General features: G+C 28.3%; 1 protein-coding gene across 1 annotated transcript in view; it reads left to right on the top strand.

The window, feature by feature from the left end:
* The window catches only part of LOC129971216 (BMP-binding endothelial regulator protein-like), a 148,032-nt gene that overhangs the window by 74,606 nt on the left and 49,826 nt on the right, over positions 1 to 23,600 (top strand). The window contains exon 3 of the mRNA XM_056084797.1: positions 18,878 to 18,983. Within this exon, the coding sequence (XP_055940772.1) occupies positions 18,878 to 18,983 (106 nt within the window). The remainder of the gene's footprint in view (positions 1 to 18,877; positions 18,984 to 23,600) is intronic.

The raw sequence follows: 23,600 nt of genomic DNA, 5'->3' as shown, positions 1-23,600 counted from the left end.
ATCCAGCAAAAAATTGTGGACCTTGGTTACTGATTTATTGTACATTGTACCACAGTTACGAAATATTAACTTTTGGCATGAATTTAGCATTTTTACTGAATGTATTGTGTGATCCATGGCAAGTTTTTGGTGATTCATCACTGGCGTGCAGTTAACAGTAGGTACCTGAAAATCGAATGTGCGTTTCAGATGCTACTTTTTCAATTGATTAAAATCAAAATTTGATATGTAACTACAATTACAGTCTCAAAATCAAACCAAATTTGATATATTTATAATTGGGTTTTTGAATTATCGCTCTTACATGCTTCTCGAAGCACAGAGCGATAGACTATCAACACCTTGTTAGATTTGACTGAAAATTTGACAATTGCCTACTCTATAGATGTTAAATCTGTTTATTGAATTTTGTCCATCCAGCTCTTTTATTTTGTAGTTAAAGTATTAACTCAAACAGCAAAAGGTACACACTTATTTTAAATGGATTTTTTTTTCAAAATTTAATTTAAAAAATTTACAAATTTGTTGCAAAGACTACATACGAAATTTAAACTTGCTCGGAGCATTTTTGAGTTATCTTTGTCATAGACAGACATAATGTCAAAATTGTATTTTTCACGCTCAGAGAAGGGAGAGTTTAAAATGTGGAGGTTCGTCAAAATCTCGTGTTCGTATTTTTTTGACGATTATTAACTGTACTTTCTCTTTACTTCGTTTATGAAAAGATATGTGAGAATGATAGACATTGATTAGATAAAAATTCCATAATGGTCCTTGGATAGTACAAACAACTTAAAAGGGAAAAAATTAAAAATGAATCTTTTAATTATTTTGTTATTATTTTATGTCATGTAATTAAGAAAATTTTTTATTCATATTTACTACTGAATCTGACTCAGTATTGAATCAATATTTATTTGAGAATTTGAGAATCTATCGGGATTAAAAAAATAAAAAATCTAACTGAAAATTTGGAAAAAAAAAAAACTTTATCGATTACGCATTTTTATAGCCATTCTCATGCTTAATAGTTTAGCATACTGCATAATGAACTAAAAATGACGAATAAAAATGCAAGAACAGGTAATCAATTTGCACAAGGATTTAGTTTGTTAAAATATGCAAATGATTCAAATTTTGTTAAATGCTTTACCTTAAAGCTCTATGGCGGCTAATATCGACTGAATCTATGAACTAGAGTTGGATAACAAAAGTAATATCTGAAATGACCTTCGTTACTAAATGTCCTCTAGGATGCCATTTGACCCATGATATATTTAATTTATTTCAGACTCGAATATAGGGCCAATATTTTATGGAAGTTGATTCCCATATGCAACTCCGTGGTCCTGAGATGAAATTCAGAGATCAGACTACCGCGACTTATACGTTGTCATAGATGACATCGGTATGCACAAAGAATATGCACCTTTAAGAAAACAAATAAAGATTCTAAAGATTCTAGAAGTGGCATTGCCATTTTTCTCAGTGTTCCTCTGCGCTCTGTTAACATTTCTTTAGAAAAATAGGATATTTTTATATGCTTTGATCAATAAACACCATTTTTACAATACAGAAACTCCACATTTTGACATAAACTGACATTTTTTTTTACTCATTAGTACTTTAAATACTTATTCTGTACTGTATGTAGCTCAATAAAAAAGAATAGACTGTAGTTTTTAAACAGTTTATTGTGAAATTCAAACATATGCTAATTAAATTATTAAAGCATTAAAATATTGCAACATTAGATCACACCTTCGCTTAATAGGAGGTAAATGTGAGCAATAGTAAATCAGAGAATTTCATCTGCTTAGTAGAGGAGCATCTATCTCTGGGTCCAGCTTGCACGAGAACTGAGGGCCCCGGGAGGGGGTTGGCTCGTTCGCAACCCCGGGGGGGGGGATTGGCACTGCAAGTGAGCTTGAACATGTACTTTGGATTAAAAACTTTTTATATGCTTCTATTTATAGCGTGTCTTACATCGTGTTCTCAATTTTTCTCATTCAGTGTTTCTAAATTTTTAATGACTTCTATTGCTGAACCTGTTGAATTATTAAATGCTGCATTTTCGTACAACGAAATCGATTACCTATAAATTTCCTTATTAAAATAATTTGCGCTTCTTACTTTAAAAGAAATAAAGATTTTCTTTTATTATATGCTCACTTTCTGGTAAGGAAATGGAGAACTTTAAACGCGGAAGCCTTTCTCAACTTATTAAATCCCACACCCTTTTGTGTAGCCACAGGAAAATAAAAATGAAAGAAAGAAAAACATCCGGCTGAGGTAAAATCCAATCGATGTGAAAGCTTAATTGACAGTTTCCGTTTGATCGCAACTACCAGATGGTAAAATTTCACAATGAGAATTGCGAGAATTTATGACGGAGCTAATTAAAATGCTACGTAACAGTTTCAAAAAGTGCACCGTCGAATTTATAGCATAATTTATGCGCATTTACAATGGCGGAATATTACAAGATTCTAGTTTAGTCATTTTTGATGTATTACTACATCCTTAAACTGTTATTATTAATGCAACCATAACTATCGGAGATGAACACTGTGTAGTATAAAATATCTATGCTAGATTTATATGATGGATTGCCTGGGTATAAGTTCATAAGTTGAACGTCTTGGAGGTCTCTGTGCTTAATTACGATGTAAACAATTGCATGGAATATTCATTTGTTGCTTCTTCCTTATCTTTATTTCGTCCTAAAATAATTTTCACTCTGTGATTATTCAAAAAGTGACCTCTATTTTTAAATATTTTTTGTGGATATCTAGTGATCTCGCAAAAATCAAATCTTTAATAAATGAGCAGTTTAAATATGTCTACGTATAATTTAATACAACGAGGTTTTGAACTTTAAAATTGTCAAATTATATTTCCCTGAACTGCAATCTAAAAAATGTTTGTCCGTCGTTATTGTTGATATACTTGCCAATACATATTTTAAACTGATTTATTTAAAGCATTTTCTGCATTGAGGAGCATTTCAAAATATTTCCTATTTTTTTGCTAACGTTTCCTGAAAATCATTTCAGATATTGGTGGTCTGTATCCTTTTACGATATTGGTAATTAAATGACATTCATTACACTTACATAGGATGTCAAAATTGCAGACAGTCTTCTTTTATGGAGGTTAAAAAATTATTAAATTTAATGTTGATTAAAATCTTTTGAGCAATTTAAAGAAATGTTTTACAACTATTTGTAAATTTTAAAAAATATTTTATTTCTTTATGATTATTCTTTAAAGTAGAGAATTTACTAGTTATCACATTTTTATATCTATTTATTAATGGATGTCAGATCTATTCGTATATAGATATTATTTTAACGATGGATCTCTCCCTTAAATTTTGAGGAATAAAATTTTTTTCTGAACTACGGTAATGTTTTTTTTTTTTTCAGAAGAAATTCATATTAACACTTTTATTGAATTGTTTTCTCATTTGCTGTTTTTTGTAACTACTACTTATCGACTGAGATAAATTTTATTTGACAAAATTATAGAGTAGCTCAAGTTCCATTGTTTATACGAACTGAATTTTATTTTTTTTAACTCTCTCTCCTTTTTTAATTATTCGTTGAAGAAAAATTATTATTTGTTTAAGAAAAAAAATAATTTTCATAAATAAAAATAAAGTTTTTTTTTAAAATTCGACAGAAAAATTATTTTTTAATTTATCACAAATTTTATATTGAAAGAATGTTGCTTATTGTTTGTGTAAAAAAAAATAATAATGCATTTTCAGAAAGAAAAAAGTTCTTGAAGTGAAATTTACATTGATATAACAATATTAAATAAACGGAACATGAATGCAAATTTCAAGTGGCATAGAGTACGAATTCCTGACATTTCAGTTTTCAGTAAGTCAGAGCTCATTACAATTGAATGCATATCAGTTTTAGAATGTTTTAACAAAATGAACATAAAAATTCGAAATCTGTCGTAACTGTTGTAACATAATTTTCAGCTTTTCCTTCTTTTCTATTCTCTCATTCTCTGACCTCTTTCAAGTATCCTTTGAGGTTCAAAAAGAAAAAAAAATGAAAGACGAACAAATAAAAGTCACATCAAAAGCCTTTAGACGCTGCAAGCACGGGAGGAAAAAAAACGATAACGTCTTTTCCTTTCTTCACCAATGTTTAAACGTTCTGTGAATGTTTGATTTTTATGAAGTGGCCACTACATTTGAAGCGAAGTTGTTTGTAAAAGAAGGAAAAAGAAAAGTTGAAAATAAAAATTGGCCTTTGAGCCCCTCTTCTTTCCCTCCCTTCCCCCAAGTGATCGTCGAACAGGACGCCGATTGATGATGTAGTACATGTTTCACTTCACGACATAAAAAAGAAAGCTCTTTTTGTGTCGCCATTTTTTTTTTTTTTTGTATTATTATTATCTGGAGGGTTTCAATCTAATATGGGAGCTTTAAAATAAGAATTTTAGGACAGTATTAATGTACTAATTGCATTTTAAAGAATTTTATTTTTTAAAAAATCTGCAATTTTTATGAAAATTTAACACATAGATTTGCTTTTCTTATTAGGCAAATTAAAAGACAAAAGAACATGAATAGCATTCAAAAAGTAAAAAAACTAAAATTATAAATTCTTGTTGTACAAATTAGAATAAATATAAAAAAACTGTTTAATAAAATTTGTAGTGTTTAAAAACATTTATTACACATAAGAACACAGTGTACAAAATGAATATTCTGAATATAAACTAAGAATGTTTGAATGTCTTTTAAATTTGATCCTAGATTTGTTTTGGTTCGTTATGAACTCTGTATGTACAAGCAAAATGCACTATCAGACTTTATATGATAACATAAATAATTTTTTCGAGATTTTTTTTTCTTTCTGGAGAATAGCAAATGTTTTTAGCATCAACTCATTTTAATATTAAAACAGTACACCATATACTCCTTTAATCATTCCACTCGTGACATGGTATGAAAAGTAACTATGGATTAAATAATTTATCTAATCGATATGATAAAATTGCCAACAACTGAACAAAGAAACTTCGACGTTAAATCGCTCCTGAAAATTCTTTTGCAGATCAGCAGGATAAAATCAGCATATTAACTTGAAATGTTATTATCTCTAACTTATTAAGTTTCATTAATATATTATTATAATTATATGCTCATTATTGTTGAAATCAATACAATAAATAAATATACTCACTATTGTTACTGTCAAAAAATATACTCATTATGTTGTTTTACAATTGATAGTTTTATTTGGCTTATAATTACTGAAAAATTGTAAATAAAATTGAACGCTCGGGGAAGAAATACGTGCATTTTTAACCAAGTAATAAGTTAAAAGTTGAACATGCTGTAATATATAGAACATCTATGTTTCTTAAATTCTAATCAATTATTAAGTATATGTACCGGATGTAGATGCCATAATAAAGATTCCAGATTTTCGGTCGTTAATCATGAAATCTTTATACAACTTTTAGTCAGTCATTTTGAGAAAATTCTGCTACGTTTCTGCTAAATTTTTAAATTGTAATCAACTACATAGCACAATTTTAAATGATGGTCAATTTACAGACTTTTGTGAAACTTTATTTTCTTTCTTTCTTTCTCTTTTGTGTGAATGTATTTTGGAACATATTTCATAAAAAAATAAATTAATTTACATTTTCCATTAAAAATTGCTTAATTTCTGGGAGAAAATGGCTTTTATTTGATATAAAAGATGCTTCAAATCTTGATAAATAGATTTCTATGTAAAATATGAATTAGCAAAATCCTGGAACTTTAGTTTAGAAAGGTAAACATCAAAGTTCCTGCATATCTAACAGAATCGAAATACTGAGTAGAAAACCTGTTTCCCACTAAAATATCAAATCAGCTAAATTAAATCTCTTCGATATGTAAAAATTTTTTCCTGATTTAAAATTTACAAGTTGTTAAACCTTTCTTGTTTTCATTAAAGTCAGGTCTGTAACGTTTGAAATCTGTCGAAAATGTCCTAAGTCAATTCTTAAATCAACACTACTTTTTCATGTATTATATTGTTTTTCTACTTGATTAAAATGATTTAAAATCCGTCCCGTCTTTCAATCTGTAATATTTTGTGGCTCAATATGGCTGTAATATTTGCTTGAGTTTCCAAGTCAACGCCTTCTCTTCGAAGACGTTTTCAAGTGTGTGTGTATTCGGAACTTTTATGAAGAGAAAAGGAGTTTTTTTTATTGAATTTTATTTTTCCTTGCCTTTTACGAGAACATCTAAGTTTGCTGGTGTAATAAAAAAGGACCGTCGAGGTTGCTGCGGAAAATAAAGTTGAAGGAGAGAAAGAACGTTTGCTTTCCGAGATGAGTGTTTGCATCTTCAACTCGAGGTCGGCTAAGTTTTCCCATACTTCCTCCATTTTCATCAAAATATGTTACCTTTGAAATATTACATGTAACTTTTACTGGCACATTTGCTTAAAAGACTTCAATATGAAGTATGTATTAGTATATAGATAAGAAATGAAATTAAGTTTTATTGTAAAAAAGTTTTTTTCTCCTTATTGGCAATGTTTAACAATTCAATTTGAATGCGTTACAACTTTTCCAAGTTTCTTTATCTTAAAATTGAAGAAAATTATAAAATCTTAACTCAATCAAGTCCTATTTTCTTGAAATTAATGGAAATTAAAGGAAAAATTATTTTTATCTATTTGTGTTACTGGATTCTTTTTCAATTTTTCTTGTGTAAGCCAAATAAATGTTAACTGCAACATATATATTGAAATGCCAAAAATCTTCAAAAGCAATCATGAAACATTATTTTTAAAACTTTTTGAAATAAGCCCATGTTTTAAGATATGCAAAAACTTATACGAGTATTAATACAATCTATAGAATATTTAGTACGATCTCGATTTTGTAATCCTTGAAGAAGGTTTGCACAAAATTGTTGATCAGAGTTTTTAATGATGAGAGATTATCACTTCCATTCAATTATATACCAGATAACTATTTTCATCAAAATATGAAATAATTTTGATATTTTCATCGAATATGAAATTTAATCAAAAACTTTTGAAAAACCTTGAATTCATTAATGTAATATCGAATATGCAATTAGTTTTTAAATCTTTATTTATCTGGCAATGATGTTTAAATATTAGAACTTGAAGCAGCAGTTTACATTTAAAATGATTTCTCACCAACTAGATTTTTTACAATTGGTTTCAAACCATATATAATCTTTAAATGTATTGTATTTGTTGGTGCATAATATCTAAAGGAAATAACTTATTTTGTTTCTATTTTAGTGATGTATCTCTTCTGTAGAAAGAGGACTAATAATTTTTATTCCCGAAAGAATGCTTTGAAAAAAAAGTGTCTTTTATTCTAATACATTTGGGATAATAATTCTTTGTCTCTACATTTCTTCAAATTGCTAAAAACTGAATTTGCCTAGATATAAAATATCGATCAATATCGGTTGACTACAAAATAAATACATTGCATCATTATCATGCAACTGATTATGAATAATGAAAACAAAACTCTTTCTTATTTAATGCAAAATTCTTATAAATGATCTAATCAAGCATTGTGAGTATGGTTTTAATCAAAATAATATGCATCATTAAAAATCCATTGACCAACTTATTGTTTTATATCTCATTGGTCGAAATTTCAGAGATTGTTTTATAAACATCAGTCCATTGAAATAATGGTTTGAACAAAATCTTAAAGGACTAGAAATTAAAAAAAAAATATGTTGGATGTTTGATTCAGAAAAGGTGTTGAGGTATCGCCAAATAATGGTAAACCCAAAAGAATGGTGTAACCAAATTTCTGAAGAAAGAAGGATGTGTACGATATGTGTTTGACGTCATGTTAGAAGTGCCACTTAGGACAACGTGCAGTGGCCTCCGCTTGTCTGTTTGGGTATGTCCATTCACATGTCGATCCAAGAAGAAATGGGAAAGAAAGGGAAGGAAATTATGTTTAAATCGTTTGTTGTTTAGACATTGATATTCCGCTCATTAAATCGATAATTTTAAATGTTTTATCAAAATTGAAGTTTCTGTTAATCATTCATCGTCGAATAATCCTTTATAAGTGCTCATTATAGGATTAATTTTCTCCATGTATTCGTATAAATAAATAGATCAGATTTTTCTTGAATGCAATTCTAAATGGTGATAAGAATACGGAGAAGAATTCTTGGAAAAAAATTAAATATAAAATATCATCGATAATAAAATAAATACAACAAAATTGCTTGATATTTTCTAAAAACAAATTTCTTCGCTATTTTGTAATGATTTTTCCATTTGGTTGATTTATCGATATTGTTGAGAATATTTTATTCTGTATATAATAAAAATTGGAAAGGCGAATTCATTAGAAGCTGAATATTCAGAAATTTAAATATATATATATAATATATATAATACCACTTGTTTACTGATAAGAATAAAGCATGGATCATAGGACAATGAATTTATATTATTTTTTCAATTCATGACTTTTTCTTTAGAAAAGACATTCAGTCGAAAATTAATTATGGTGACTTTAAATGCATAACGGAAGTTGGAAAGGATTTTTTTTTTTAAATTTAAAAGTATCTAACTTTTAAAAAATATAATCAAATTAATATTTTACAAACACAGTACACTCCCAAGTTTCCGGCCTAATGTGACGAAACAGCAGGTCGGATTACAAAAAAAAAAAAAAAAAAAAAAAAAAGCCTTGGGATTACAAAAAAAAAACAAACTTGGGACAAAACTAAATTATCTCTCCGAGGCGATTTCTGATTTATTTCAGATAACGTACTGGTTTGAAGTTGCTCGAAGTCTTTTTCGAGATAATTCTGGTAATTATAAACACTAGTCCTTTGTGGGACTAATGTTTATAAGTAGTCAGGTAATGTTTATAAGTGGTTACGCGATGAAATAGTTAGGTAAGGACAGTATCTGAACCGACAACCCCCGGTCACAGTAGCAGGGGGTGTATGTTTGACCTTCGACTTTGTTTTATAGGCCGTCAGATGTATATTTATGGCAGATCTTCAATCGGGTTTCGAATGTCAAAGCTGAAACCTTATCATGAAGTCAACGCAATTTCATTTTCAACCCGGATAAAATAGTCGAAGGTCGAGAACGTCTCAACTGATACAAAACGTCCGAGTATCTCATATTTAATCTTCTGATCTAAATTTCATGCAACAGATAAGAAAATGAAATTTAAGAGAAATTAAATATTTCTGAGTGACCAATAAGATAGTATATTTTTAATTTATTTAATAAAGTGCATTGAAAGGTCTTATATATGCTACAAATTAATTATTTAGAAACTTTTGTTGCTATATTTATAAACCATTAATACCATTAATTTTTAGTTTTAGTTTTTTTTTCTTTTTATGTGTAAATGATGTGCTGTTTTCGATAGAAGGAATGGAATGTAGATCTAAACGGCATTAACGACTAACAACAAAAGAACACCTAAGCACAATATTGCAAGTAATTATAGAAAACTAGAGGGGATAATGAACAACTTTAGATGAATTAATATAATTCTCAATAATATATTCTGTCGACTACGGATTTTTGAATTTTAAACAATTTCACATAAAAAAACTATTATATGAGGGGTTAACTGTTGGACACGATTTTTTAGTCGCTAGATTTTTTTTAATGTCTTGCTTTCATTCAGTATATTTCAGCTTTAAAAAATTGTGAAAATAGACAAATTCACGTTAAAAATTCTTTTTTCCTTGGTGAAAATTAATTTTTATATGATTCTCCCTCCCCATCACTTGCCAAAGATGATGGGGAGGGGGAATCATATAAAAATCAGAAAATAATAAATATTTATTGAAAAGACAGAAAAATAATAAATATTTATTGAAATACATTTAATGTGATTGATGTATGGTTTTTCCTTTTGACTTTAGTTATTGATATTCCTTTAATTTGTAGATTTGCTTATGAATAAACCATACGAGAACTTGAAACATAATGCATGTCCAATTTTAAAATTCCATTTAGTTTATAGCATTTAGCTAATTGATGTAAAATCCATCCAACTTGAAAAGCTAGGGAATTTGTGGGGAAATCCTACTTAACTCTCCAATTTGAGTTACTTATAGAATGAATGACCTTGTCGTGGTTCTGTGTGTAACTAAAAAAAAGGAAGAAAACCCGTAAGCAAAAGAAGAAAGCTAAGTCATTATAAAAGTTCATGGTATTCATTCTTTAGCGTTTTTATCTGCTTTTTAACCTGACGTTATTCTTAGAATCATGTGCATTGTTTTTTTTCCCCACTTGCCGTGACTTGGGGAAAAACATAATCGTTGTTTCTGTTTATTTGTAAGAAATGTAGCATTATATTGAGATGATTTTGAAGACAACTTTTATTTTTAAACAATTTTTTAACGATTCCATGCAGATTATTATTTTAAGATCTAGATCAGAGATTCTCATCGTGTAATACCTGGGGGTACACGAAAGTGATTTTATTAATATTGGAAAATACAAAGCACAAGAGATCAAAAAGAAAACCATAGAATTTTGTTTCGTCAAGTTCGTGTAAAAAGTAAAATGTATAAAACGATTGTTCATGAAATAAGAGAAAAGGAATGAGTAGTTATTACTCTATAATGGGTTGATAGTTGGTTATTGTCATCCCCCATTAATCACCAATTGTATTGCAAGATTATAAAGAAGTCGCCAAGTATTTTACAAAAGTTGTACGTAGCAGCACTTCTCTTTCCGTGCCTTCGTTTTCTTTTCTTTTCATTTAAATAATTCCAGAAAATCCCGAACTTTAGCAACGATGATGAATTTGAATTATTTGTTCAGCCATTTTTTTATTGCAATTAAGAAACAAACACGAATATTTTATTATTAAGAGGGAAAATTGTCAAATTTCACCACAAATATAAATTATATCAATAATGTTTTTATTTGTTAAGGCGTTGAGTTAAAACTATTTTAAAAAATGGAAGAAAGCGTAAAATAAATCTTGCAAAAATTTATATTTTTTCGATTCGTTAGACTTTTACAGTAATGCAAGCACTTTATTTAAAATATTGCGCAGATGATTGGTTTGCGAGAATATAAGAGTGGAATAAAATGATAAATCGAATGGATGTAAAAAACACATTAGAAAGCGATGATCTAGATTAACCGTTTTCAAATATATGAATTTCAAATTATTCTAATTAAAAAATAATGCCTTTTCATTTGAAACTGGATGTAGTTCCAAAGCAGTAAAAATTGAACTTTTTTTTCATTTAAAAATTTGTAAAAAACGTAGTTTACTAAATATGATTAATAAAAAAGACTACAAATAGTTGGGTTTTACAATACATTTATTGTTGTAAACAAGCGTTTCAGAAATATATTTATCCATATTATTATGTATTATTTGTAAATATATTTTACCAATTCATTTATAAAGCATCATAAAATATAATTTTTTGCATTGCTGAAAGCATTTTTCCAATATCAACTGTCTAAATGCCTAACAATTTAGTAATTAATAATTGGTTCATGATTGGCGTAACCCATATAATGATAATACTAAATACCATCAAGTGTTAGAAAACACCAATATTCATGAACATTCCAAGACAAACTTTCTCAAATTTAACTTCAGACAGAACTTTCTTGTTCATTTCTAGAATATGGCATGGTTTATTTTTAACTTGTGAAAAGAATCCAATAGGCATTTTAGAACATTTCCTCTTTTGTTGACCGACTGGGCTTAAATCTGCCGCATAATAAATTTGATTTCAATGCTAGTTACCAAGTCTCTTACATATGGTTCATTCGTCTTTTGATTATCGTCTTCACAGACTGATAGACAAATATTATTGTAAAGAAAAAAAAATTTAGGAGTTGAATTTTTATAACAAAGAAAATGTAGAATCTTTCCTCGGTATTCTGTATGCGATTCTAATAAAAAATAAATATTTGTACAGAGAAACTGTACTTGATTACTATATATATATATATATATATATATATATATATATATATATTCAGTAATCCATAAAATGAAGTTGTGAATTTGAATGATACATTGTCGTTGATAAAATAACAAATTTTTGTTCCTTGCTTCTAAACACTTCCAGGTAATTTCATGGTATGTTTAATACAAAAAAGGGAAATAAATAAGTATGAAAACAACTCATACTTTTAAAAAAGAATTTAATGTTTGATACAAAAATAATTTTTTCTTCTAAAATCTGTCAAGCTCTTGGATATGTATTGCAATTATCGTTGCGTAATCACTTCTTTATTTTTATCAATATCACATTATATTAAGAACAAAAGCGCGCGAACTGTATAGAACCGTTCCGCTTTTGATGCCAAGCCCAACAAATAAACAAATAAAATCCGTCACGGTCGAAGTTATAAACGTGACTGAAGTGGACAATTTATGCTTGCTCTTTCTTTATTTAATTCTATTTGAGTGCCTCGAAAAATGCTTCTGAAAAACAAAGAGGTTTATTGAGCACTCCGGACCTTTAACCCTCCATAAGGAATTTTAAACATTTACGTTGAGAACTGTGAGTTATTTGTGTTGCGTTAGGCAGTCTGTGCTTGCAAGGAACAAGACAACTACAGGGCTATTCACCCTATTTCTTGCTCAGGCATTTCAGTTTATCACAGTTTAATTTTTTTAGCAACTCATATCGCTGTCAGATAACAGATTTTAATTTTAATTTAATACCAGCCATTAGATGTCGTTGTGAAACTCTTACTTTTGCTTAAAATATGCTTTATGGTTTGTCCGTTTTATACTAACCATCTGAGGAAGCCAGCTTGTCCGCCCAGAAAATTGATTGTATTTATTATAATTTACCCTTTTGTACATTGGTCATTTTGATTTTTATAGTTCGTATAAAAAATATTTTAAACGATGAAATGAAGTAGAAATAAAAGCAGCGTTGGTTAAGTAGCCTTACACTTGTTATGTCCATTGTGTACATGAACCTCACTTAAAGAATTATGACATCTCAGTTGCATGAAGTATATAAATATTCAAGCTATCTTATATTAAATTGTTATACGATGTAGTATCATTTCACTTTCTTAATCTTCAAAGAAAAACTGTGAAAAAGCCTGTTAATTAGATTGTAGAATGTTATTAATTTTTTAATTACTAGTATAATGTTTCGGCATACTGGATAGATTTCATAATGTATTTAATATGTCAATGCGCTTTTTTCTTATATGGTGAATTTCACAGAAACTTTTGGTATATAGAGATAGAATATAGATAAGAGAAGAGATATATAGAGAGATTTGATATATAGAGATAGAATCTATGTCAGTATTGCAAATTTATGTATGTATAAAAAAAGATTTTCATTTCCTTAGCTTTTAATAATGGATGAAAAATGGGTTATTAAATATGTGTAGAAATTATAAAAACTGCTTGCATTTCATTCAGCAATAAAAAGAATTATTAAAATTATACATAAATATATTTTTTTTCTAAAAAAAAATCTCAAAATTAGAGAAAAAATTATTTGATAACTAAATATTACCAATAAAAAAATAACTTGTAGAATTTTAAGATGATGTAAGAATTATTTTTATCCAATAACAGCTTCGAATACTACGAAGAAAAAATTCAAATTATATGTATTCCAAAAAATTGTTGTTTTGACTTTTTAAAATAAAAATAATATCTAAAGAAACATAGTGATAATAAATAACAGGAAAACCTATTCAAATATCTAATGGTAAAAAAATACAATTAAATTCATTTTCTTAAAATTGTCATATATACATTGGAATGGAAACATTCATCATTTTTTATTTACTTAGATAGTTTTGAAAGAATTGCTCTGGAGATTCCTAATTAAGGTGATCATGAAATTATTATAATGTGCTAAGCAATTTTTAAGGTCATATTTAATACCTTATAATGATGCAATGGTGTGATGGTCTGATTTTTAAATTATTAGACTTCTTTTTTCTGCGATGAAATTCTCCGACATGAAAAGATTTCATTTTTTTGAAAGATTCAATCATCAATCACTCACGACGCTTATTAATTAATCTTATTTTAAAATGGCTTTTCATACGTGAATGCGTCACTTTATCTCAAGTGATTAAAACTGTTTATAAAAGGCGTATAAAAGAGCTTCTTTGGACAACTTCAACAAATAAAATTGAACCAAACAACAATCGATGAAAAGCCAAGGGCAAATCAATGTTACTTTAGGAAACACTCAACCTATTGTGATGTGAGAAAGGAAAATTGAGTAGCCATAGTTTGGCAATATGTTGCGATGAAAGAGTTGAAACACTGACCTTAAAAATCCAAAAACTTAATTAAAAAAATTTTCATCGCCATTCTAGGAAAGTGTAAAATCTTCAGACCTCCAAATGTGTTTTAGGAACCGGGTCAAGACGAATGGCAACTAATTGGTATAAAGTCTAAATGATATACAAATATTATCATTTCAACTTGAAGACGTGTTGAAAATATGCATGTCCTGTAGAAATCTTTAGTCCAAAAGTGAAGGAAAGAGCAAAGATTATTTTAAGCGACATAGAGAAATCATTGATTCTTTTTTAATTATGATAAAGATACCCTTCGGTAGTTTCATCACGCCTAAGGATGAGTTATGATGAAACACCAACAAGCGGAAGATCACTTAAAAGGAGTTTAACGATTTTTTTAAATCTAATTTAATGCCTTGTTTAGTGTTGTAGAATCTTCTGCTGTGTCGCTGCTTATCGTAAATGGAACAAAGAATTCGAGTGTCTCTTAAAATCCTAATTCATTAAAATTTTACTTTTACCAAATTAAACTCATTTAAGGTAACACTCATTGGTATAGAATTTTGTAAGCATACAAGAGCTGGTAAACATCCTTGCTTTCATATTTCATAAATTTTAGTCATTTGTATACATATAAGTGATAAACTGTGATTGTTATAATTTATTTGTAAGCCAGACAGAAATATAGAATTTTAATGAACATTGTAAGCAGTCTATTATAATAATTCAGAAATCATATAAACACAAGACTTGTTTTTGACTATTTCCTAATTTTTAACTATCAATAATATGGAAAAGATTATAGATTTTCAAAGTTGAATCCTTTGGATTAATTTTAGGAGGTTTGAATAATTAAATGATTTATAAAAGGTAATTTGAGATTGATTTTAAATATTGAAAACTTACTTTTTTTCACAATCGCGACTTTATGTCCTCTTGGACTTCGAGACTTGGATTAGGTGGGCATTAAATTTGTCATCAAGAGTCAAACTTTTCACGTTGATGTACCTTGACAATTTAGAGAATGTCGTGCCTGCTAGGATATCGACTAATTGCCGCCCAAAATTAAGATGCCAGTTCCAAAGTAGCCTTCGTGTGACTTCCAAACTGATCAATTATTCATCACAACATAATATTATTATGAGCCAGATCTAAATGATATCCAGTCCCGCATTTGGTTGAAATAAATTTGCTTAATTTAAAATGGCTTTCAAATGTAAATGTATACTTGAAAAATTTCTTAATGTTTAAGCTACATATCAAAGATTTGTTTTGCCTGATGACGTATGACATCACAACAGGCTCAAACTATTTTTTATGTGTAACATCACAAATACACAAAAACAATTATGAAAATAATATTAGTGCAAAAAATATTTTTCATCAATTTCAAAATTTTTTACTTATTTTACTCGTTAACTTCTTTTTTTTTACTTGTACAACTGGAATGACTTTCTCAAATTAAAACGAACCGATTTCTGTCTGATACGTACTATGCAAAATGACATTCATTACTGTAAAATTATCTTACATTTTATAAAAAAGAAATTTGTATTAATTCTTTGTATAATTATCTTATTTCATTTAGGTTTAATTTAAATTCATCGCATGTGTTTACGATGAATAATTTATCATTAATATTCTAAAATATTTAACTAGTTAAGAAGTTTGTTCATTTTGACGGAGAGTGAGCGTAGTAGGTTTCAGCATGAGTACACATGATTTCATTGTGGAAATTTTCCATTTCATTTAAAAGAAAACTTTCAAATGGTATCTTTATGTTATGAAAAATAAACTCAAATGTCATAATACTATCATATAAAAACTATATGAAGCGATATTAAATGTTAAAATAAAAATCTATATCTAAACTACCAAGTTAAAATTTCATGAGCTCTTTAGTATGAGTTTTTCTTTCAGTTTTATTTATCCATTAGCATATTAGTATTTTTTAAATATTATTTTAAACATCAGAAAAAAATTACTTAGATGATCTTAGGACCGTTATCATTTATGGACAATTTAGCTTAAGTTTTTGAATTGTATATAAAGTATTAAAGTGAAAAAATGATGATTAAAAAGTGTTACGAACAAAGCTTTAACTGTGTTACTTAAGGATGTAATTTATATGATAGGGAATTGATCTGTTGGAAATTTTATTTATTATTTTTAATGCTATGCTGATTTTATTCATCTTATTTCTAAGAGATTTGATTCCATGTTTAAAATTTGATATATCCGGAGGTTTTTATCTATCACGAATGTAGATTGTGCGTTTTGACTTGGTTTGATTTTGCTATGATATCAAGGATTATAAATTTTATTTCTAGTCCTCTTCGTGAGGTTTCCCCACAAATTTGCGAATTAATATTTCAATTTATTCATTTGTTTTCAATAAAGCCTTTATTTTCCAGACATTTCAATAATATTACCATGGCAACAAGACTAACTGTGTCACAATTTTGCGTGACAAATCCAGTGCATAGTTATGTCTGTAAAATATGCTCTATGTTAAATGCGATTACGGGTCGTTGAATCTGCATATATTAAAAGAAAACCTACAAGTGTTGCGAAATGAAAGAGGGAAAAACTGCTTAGAGTGAAATAAAGAGTAAATTTATTCAGTCTTTGTGCAGTTTAGTGAGCGGAAGCAAAAAAGGAGACCAAATGTGAACGACATGGCCATGTTCTAATGAAAGGGGTAACTGACTTTCGCCACTCTGGAAGTTGATCAAGAATCTATTTACTCTGGCAGGGTACTAACAGCCGTTTTTATTTAGAATTAACGGATCTAAAGTTTTACTCTTCCGTGAGAGAGCTGACTTGATTTTTCTGACGCTCTTCGTTTTGCTCTCATGTGACAGGGACGGCTCAGGTTGATTGTACTTTCTACTGAAACGTCAAATACAAAAGCTTTCTACTGGTTTTTCCCCCCACTGTTTGTTACTGCGCAGATAGAAAAAGTACTCCTTTCAAAAGCTCGTTCGCACGCAAGGCAATATTCGTCTTTCAAGGTTGATTGTACTGTCGTGCGAAAATATTGCCTAAAGTATTGTTTACTTTCTGCCGTATTTTCCTTCAGGTAACGTCTAATGATGAGAAGCCATTGTAATATGAATTGTTTCTGATGCTTTATTTGCTACATATAAAGCATTAAACTATATAGTAAAATACCTTTTAGATAGTTTTTAAACTTCTATTGTTGGTCTTAGTAGAACATTATATGATTTAAAGTAGTGGTTGTGTTAGAAAACAAATAAGAAAAATCGGTTGCATTGCTTAATATTTATTAATTTGATGCGAACGCTTTGAAAAGCCCTTCATTGACGTTTTTAAGAACTTGATATTCTCTTATCTGCTTTCACATCCCTTTCTCTCTAAGAGATAATTTTTTTTACAGTACAAACAAATTAAAAATAAATAAAAGTTAGTGTATGTGTGCAAAAGAGGAAGTTTAAAGTGCAGAATAATGTAGATATGTAAATAATTTAATAATAAATAATTATAGAATGGCTAAAAAAATTCTCAAGTAAAACATACTTTTGGAAAGTTTACGGAAAGAAAACAGTTATTTCTTCTCAAAGTAAGTGTTAAGTACTGCTTGTCTCTACGTGGTGATTTCTAATTTGCCTTTTAAAAAAAAACTTTAAAATCATTCTCTGAGGAAACTTTCTACTCTAAAATATCTTTTAGTAAATAATCAAAAACTATGCTACTATAAAATTTTTAATCTTTGTGCTTTCTTTTTTTTATCCTTCGATTATTTTGAGTCTCGAATGAAGCAATAAAATAACTGTTTTTAATCGTCATTGCGCAGAGCAGAATGGTATGTTACAACAATATTAGAACTTAGCGACAAATGAATTTTTCACTTTTAAATATCTATTGTTAAATAACAAAAGAAATAGAATTCAGTTTTTCTAACGCTATTTTGACTTTAAATTTTCTGAGAGCGGACATTACGGAAAAAGAAATAAGAAAACAGGATTATGATAAAGTGAGATTTCATTTTTTTTTTAAATTTTGGGGCTTTATTATTAATGTCGCTTCCAATAATACTTTAATAAACGGAAACTGAAAGCTTGAAAGAAAAAATTCATCATACCCCCTCCCCCCTTATGCATGGCTCCCAGAAAAACAAAATAGGTCATTTGTATTCTATCTTACTCCTTCCTATATTTTGTGACTGAATAAATGTAAATAATATTAATTCTGTATTACTAGAATAGTTAAAAGTCTGAAATGTTAAATACTGTGGAATTGTAAGATCTTACTTTTCTAACTAAATGGGATCATAAATCCCGTGAAATGAATGTAACCGATTATCTAAATGAAAGTAAAACAATTTTTATAAAACAGTTTTTGGTACTTAATTTATACTTTTTGTGTATATAAGTGCTTTGTAACAAGTTATTTAACATATATAAAATTGTATTTTGAAGTGTATCAACAAAATTCGGAATTTAGATAAGTCCCAATATAGAAAATTCCATCTCACATGAAAATTTATATGAACAAATAAAGAAAACATCTAACTGGTATTTCGAGTGTTTTTCTAATATCTCCCCTTTTTTATTTTGCAGAATAAACAAGTGAAATGTGACCGAGAAATATGCCCAAACCAGCATAAATCTTGCTATTTATTACTCTTTGGACAAGAAAAGAAGTCTTGTTGTGATATGTGTAAAAGTAAGTGTACATGCATTAATATGGCATTTCTTATGAATGTGCGATGGGAAAAGAAACATACAAAAAAAAATGGCAAAACTCTTTGTAAGTAACAGATTAATTGAGAAATAAAAGTAACAGATTAATTGAGAAAATTGCATCAAAAGTCTACGGTTGTAAATTGCCATCTTAATTCAATCAATTTTTTTTCATGATCTTACCACATTTATAAAAATATATTTTAAATTTCCTTAAACCCATGATGTTTCATGGAAGGCCTAAAATATTTCTTAAATATTTTTTAATCTTTTGTTTTTATTTTCTTTTATATTGAAAATGTAAAAGTTTTGAAAAAATGTTACAAATATTTTGATGAAATGTATTTTTTAGGTATGGATTAAAGGCAAATGTCCCACTTTAATTTCACTCATTTGCTTTTTTTGAAAGTGTGCGATTATTCTGCAATAAAATAAAAATGCATTGGTGTTCATTTTAAGAAAATAATCCCTTCGAAGGAATAAGTATCGCTCTAAAACTTAATCACTGAGGTAAAATTATATTTAAAAAAATTAAGAATACTACTTGAAAAAATATTTGTATTATCCTATGTGTTTTAATAACCTCTTCATGAAACAATGCATTCGGTTTAAACACTTTTATATTGAAATGTAAGAAAAGTAATTTAAAAAGAGATAAAAATTCTTTGAATTGTGTTGCTGGAATGTATGCTTTTTTATTATTCCCTCAAATGTTAAAAAGAAAAAAAAACTTCACTTATTCTTTCATTATAAAATTATTATTTCATTTCATTATAGATGCTTTATTGAAACCCCTATACTGCAGATTGAGTAGTATTTTTTTAAAAAATGCGTCTACCTTGGTTACAATGCTCTTGCCAAGTATTCAATGAAGCACATTTTGAAACGAAAGAATATACAGTATATTAATGAAATAATTAGTATGTTAAGAAAATCTTTTATAGAATACAATAAACGTAAGCGGGAAATTGTCATCAAGATAATATTCTCAGGAATCATGATAAGACATACATTAATTTAAAGTATTGAATAGTGAATAAAGTTTTTGTGTCCTAAATCCTAAATTTTTGTGTCTCGGCATCCTTCACAATAATTTTTCCCCTAATAAAGATTTTTTTTAATGGGCAAAAATCTGAATAGGGGCAGTGCTTTAAAAAAAATAATTTCGAAATTGGTGGTACGAATTTTTTTTTATAACGTCAGTCATAGAAAGCAGACAAAATAAACTACTGAAAAATCCTTTAAAAAGGAAAGAAGCTCTATTAAATTTATCGCAATAAGTGCAAAACATTGAATAATAAAAAGTTAAGGGGAAAATAATTGAGAAAGTGGAAAAGGAACTGTACTTTGTAATGTCTGTTATTTTTTAAAGGGGAAAAATTGCAATATTTATTTTTTGTTCCCAAACAATTAAAATACATAAATTTCTGATTCAAATCGGAATTTAATATGAAAAACCTTAATGTGTGGAAAATAAAACATTGAAATTTTGTAATTTAATGGAAAATTTTGTTTAAAGTCTTACAATCCGCATACGTTTGTCAACGTTTATCCAATAAATGAGCTATTGTTCACAACGTCTTCCTTTATTAATAGCTATATTAAGAAAAACATTTTATTTTATTCATTTGAAACATAAGAAAGTAATATTTTGAATAATATTTATTTAGTTGGAAGATGGGACGGAAAACAAAGCATTCGAAAGCAGCAATCTGAGTGTTTTAAATGTCAGTAGTATTCAAGACTTTCCAAATTGGAAATGGTAGAAGTAGTTATTTTTAAGACAAAGAAAATTTTCGTTCTATGCTATTACAGAATTTTATTTGTAAACCAAAAGAATTCTTCTGTCTTGGAAGACTGAATTCCAGAAATTAAGCAAATGTGCTCTGTACCCCATGACGGATTTACATAAAATGCAAATTCTACAAGAACATTTCGATAGTTAGCCTTTAAATGGCGCAAATATAACATCAAAAAATAAACAAAAAGCCCATTATTCCTAATGACTTACTCTTATTTCATTACAGAATACATTTGCCTAATGCAGAAACTTTAAATTTCGAAAAATAAAATTTTACTAATGCAAAACCGCAGTTTCAATTTCAAAAAGCATAGGCCATCCAAAAATGGACGCATAAAAATCAAAGAGAATGAGCGAGAGAACTGTGCGCGTTCGAAACCCCTTGTTTAGCCATATCGGGTGAAAACGAGAGCAGTTTCTCCCTCCCCCGCCATTTAATTCAAGCTGCGCCCGAGTATGCACTTTATTAAAGCTCTCCCGCTACTCCATTTATCGAGATGCTCTTTTCTTTATATTATCTTGGCGAGCGGATGTGGCGGTCTTTGGCGGAAATTATCCCTCATTTGGCCGCGTTCCAAAGAGATAGAGTGGCACGCGCGTTACGTCACGAGAAACTCAAGTGAAAAAGAAAAGACTATTGTTTTTTCTTATTGGCCATTACTTTAAGCATTAACTAGTTGTAGAGGGTTAAGATAGCGCACATTCACAGGGATCCTCAGAGGATGTGGGATGATTCAAATAGTATATTACTGCGTTGGTGTTCGAAGTTATCCATGAGTAGTTGAATGTCTCGAATTTTTTAGTTGGAATTTTGAATGGAGATGGTGTCTTCCCGACTGTAACTATCTCTGACATTTCCGTCGGGGGTTGAGAGATGGCCGTATCAGCATTGCTGCGACAGTTTGTCGTTTTGGGTGGTGGTCTTGTTACACATCCGTTCGAATCGGATGCTTAACTATTTTATGAATGCAATTTGTTGAATTGCAACATTAAAAAAAATGGAGCTTTCAGTGCCGGAAGCGTTCTGCGGTCATTCAGATATATACAGTGCAACTAAAAGCCATTTTAATAATGCAATAATTACGAATGTAGTATTATTTTTAAATGCATTTCAATCATGAATTTTCTGTTAAAAATCCTTTTTGGAAAATTCCTTTTAACTATATGTCTATCTGTCTGTCTTTGCTATTGGAATATCTATGTTCTTTAAAAAATGTACGTTTTTGTACTCAAATCAAAATAAATTTCCCGATTTTGCTAGAAATTTAAAGGTATTTTCAGTTTTTTAATGAGTTGTATACATATATATTGTTTCATGGGGACTTTTAAGCTTATTTTTCAGAATTTTAAATCGCATAATCAAACAAAAAGAAATAATTAATATTCCATAGTATTTACTGATTCAACAATTGCAAATTAATTCACTATCATTACAAAAATGTTTATTTTTATGCGTTTAATTTTTTTTAATTAGCTTAGAACAAATGCGTAATTATTTTAGCCTCACTATATTTTAGCCTTTAAAAATTAATAAAATTTTGTACTAATAATGTAATTACGTAATAAACTTAATAATTTTAAAATATCAGTTAAAAGATTGCTTTTATTACTTAACACAGAAGTCATTCATTCTAAAAGAAAATATCTTTCAAAGTATTTTAAATTTAATTTCTGTGTTCACTTGAACATTACCTCCAATGAAAGTTCGATTTAGCGGGAAAGTATACACAGCAATATTGGAGGAAGCGAATTTTTTCATTTTCATTATACAAATTAATGAGAGAAAATTCTTCAATTTAAACTTGAAAATATTGCTCTGAAAAATTTGAATCGCTTGAATCTTATCTGTTTGATATCAGCCATTTTATCAAATATAGCTTTTTGATATTGTATTTTCTTGTATTAATTTTAATTACCTAAAAAACTCTATTTGTAATGGAATATCTATTTTTAATACAAAATTTCTCTAAATAAACTCGCGTATTTCTTTTTTTACTTCGCGTACTTCTTTTTCTCGCGTAATTCTTAATTCCGTTTATTTATTAAAATGATAATGCTCATTCACATTGACAAGTATTACAAAAAATAAATTTCATTTCCTTTCACTATTTCCAGCTATTAAAGATATGTTTAATTTTTTTAACCAAACAAAATGGTTTTCAATATAAAAAAATGTAGTTTATTTTCTTAATTTATAACACATCCTTACACTTATAAAAAAAATTTCTTCATTTTTTATTTTTTTATTTTTTTTTATTTATGTAAAAAATGCTGTGGTATATTTTCTTTGCATTTTGACATTGCTCTACATGTGTATTACAATTGCTTAACTTCCTTCTACTTTAAGTTCGTAATAGTGAATTACAATCATGCATTGTAATGGTAAAGAATCACCTTGATTTTTCCTCACATTTGTCCAATCTACGATGTCTTATAAATGCAAGCTAAGATTTATATTGCATCAAATGACAAGTTTTTGCTATTGTTTTCTACAACAGCTGCTACTTATTGTGTAAATTATTCTTATTTGATCCACAAACTAGCTTTTTTTTTATCTTAGTTGCTTAATTGTGTAAATATCTAAACAGAACAAAAGATCATTCCATTAGCCAACTGGAAAGCGAAGATAGATTTATTTTGTCTGGAGATATAAGGAAAAAAAATTTTCAATCGCTCTCTATCAATGAGAAGGATCGAGAGAGAGATGAAAGTTTGGTTGCATGCTTCAGTTAAAAACAGGTGAAGCTAGGAGATCAAATCACGTTTCAAAGCATCTTTCGAAAAACTTAAAAGCCCAAA

The sequence above is a fragment of the Argiope bruennichi genome, chromosome 6 (assembly GCF_947563725.1).
Source record: "Argiope bruennichi chromosome 6, qqArgBrue1.1, whole genome shotgun sequence".
NCBI lineage: Eukaryota > Metazoa > Arthropoda > Arachnida > Araneae > Araneidae > Argiope > Argiope bruennichi.
The sequence above is the reverse complement of the archived record's forward strand: the minus strand, read 5'-3'. Positions and strand labels throughout refer to the sequence as shown.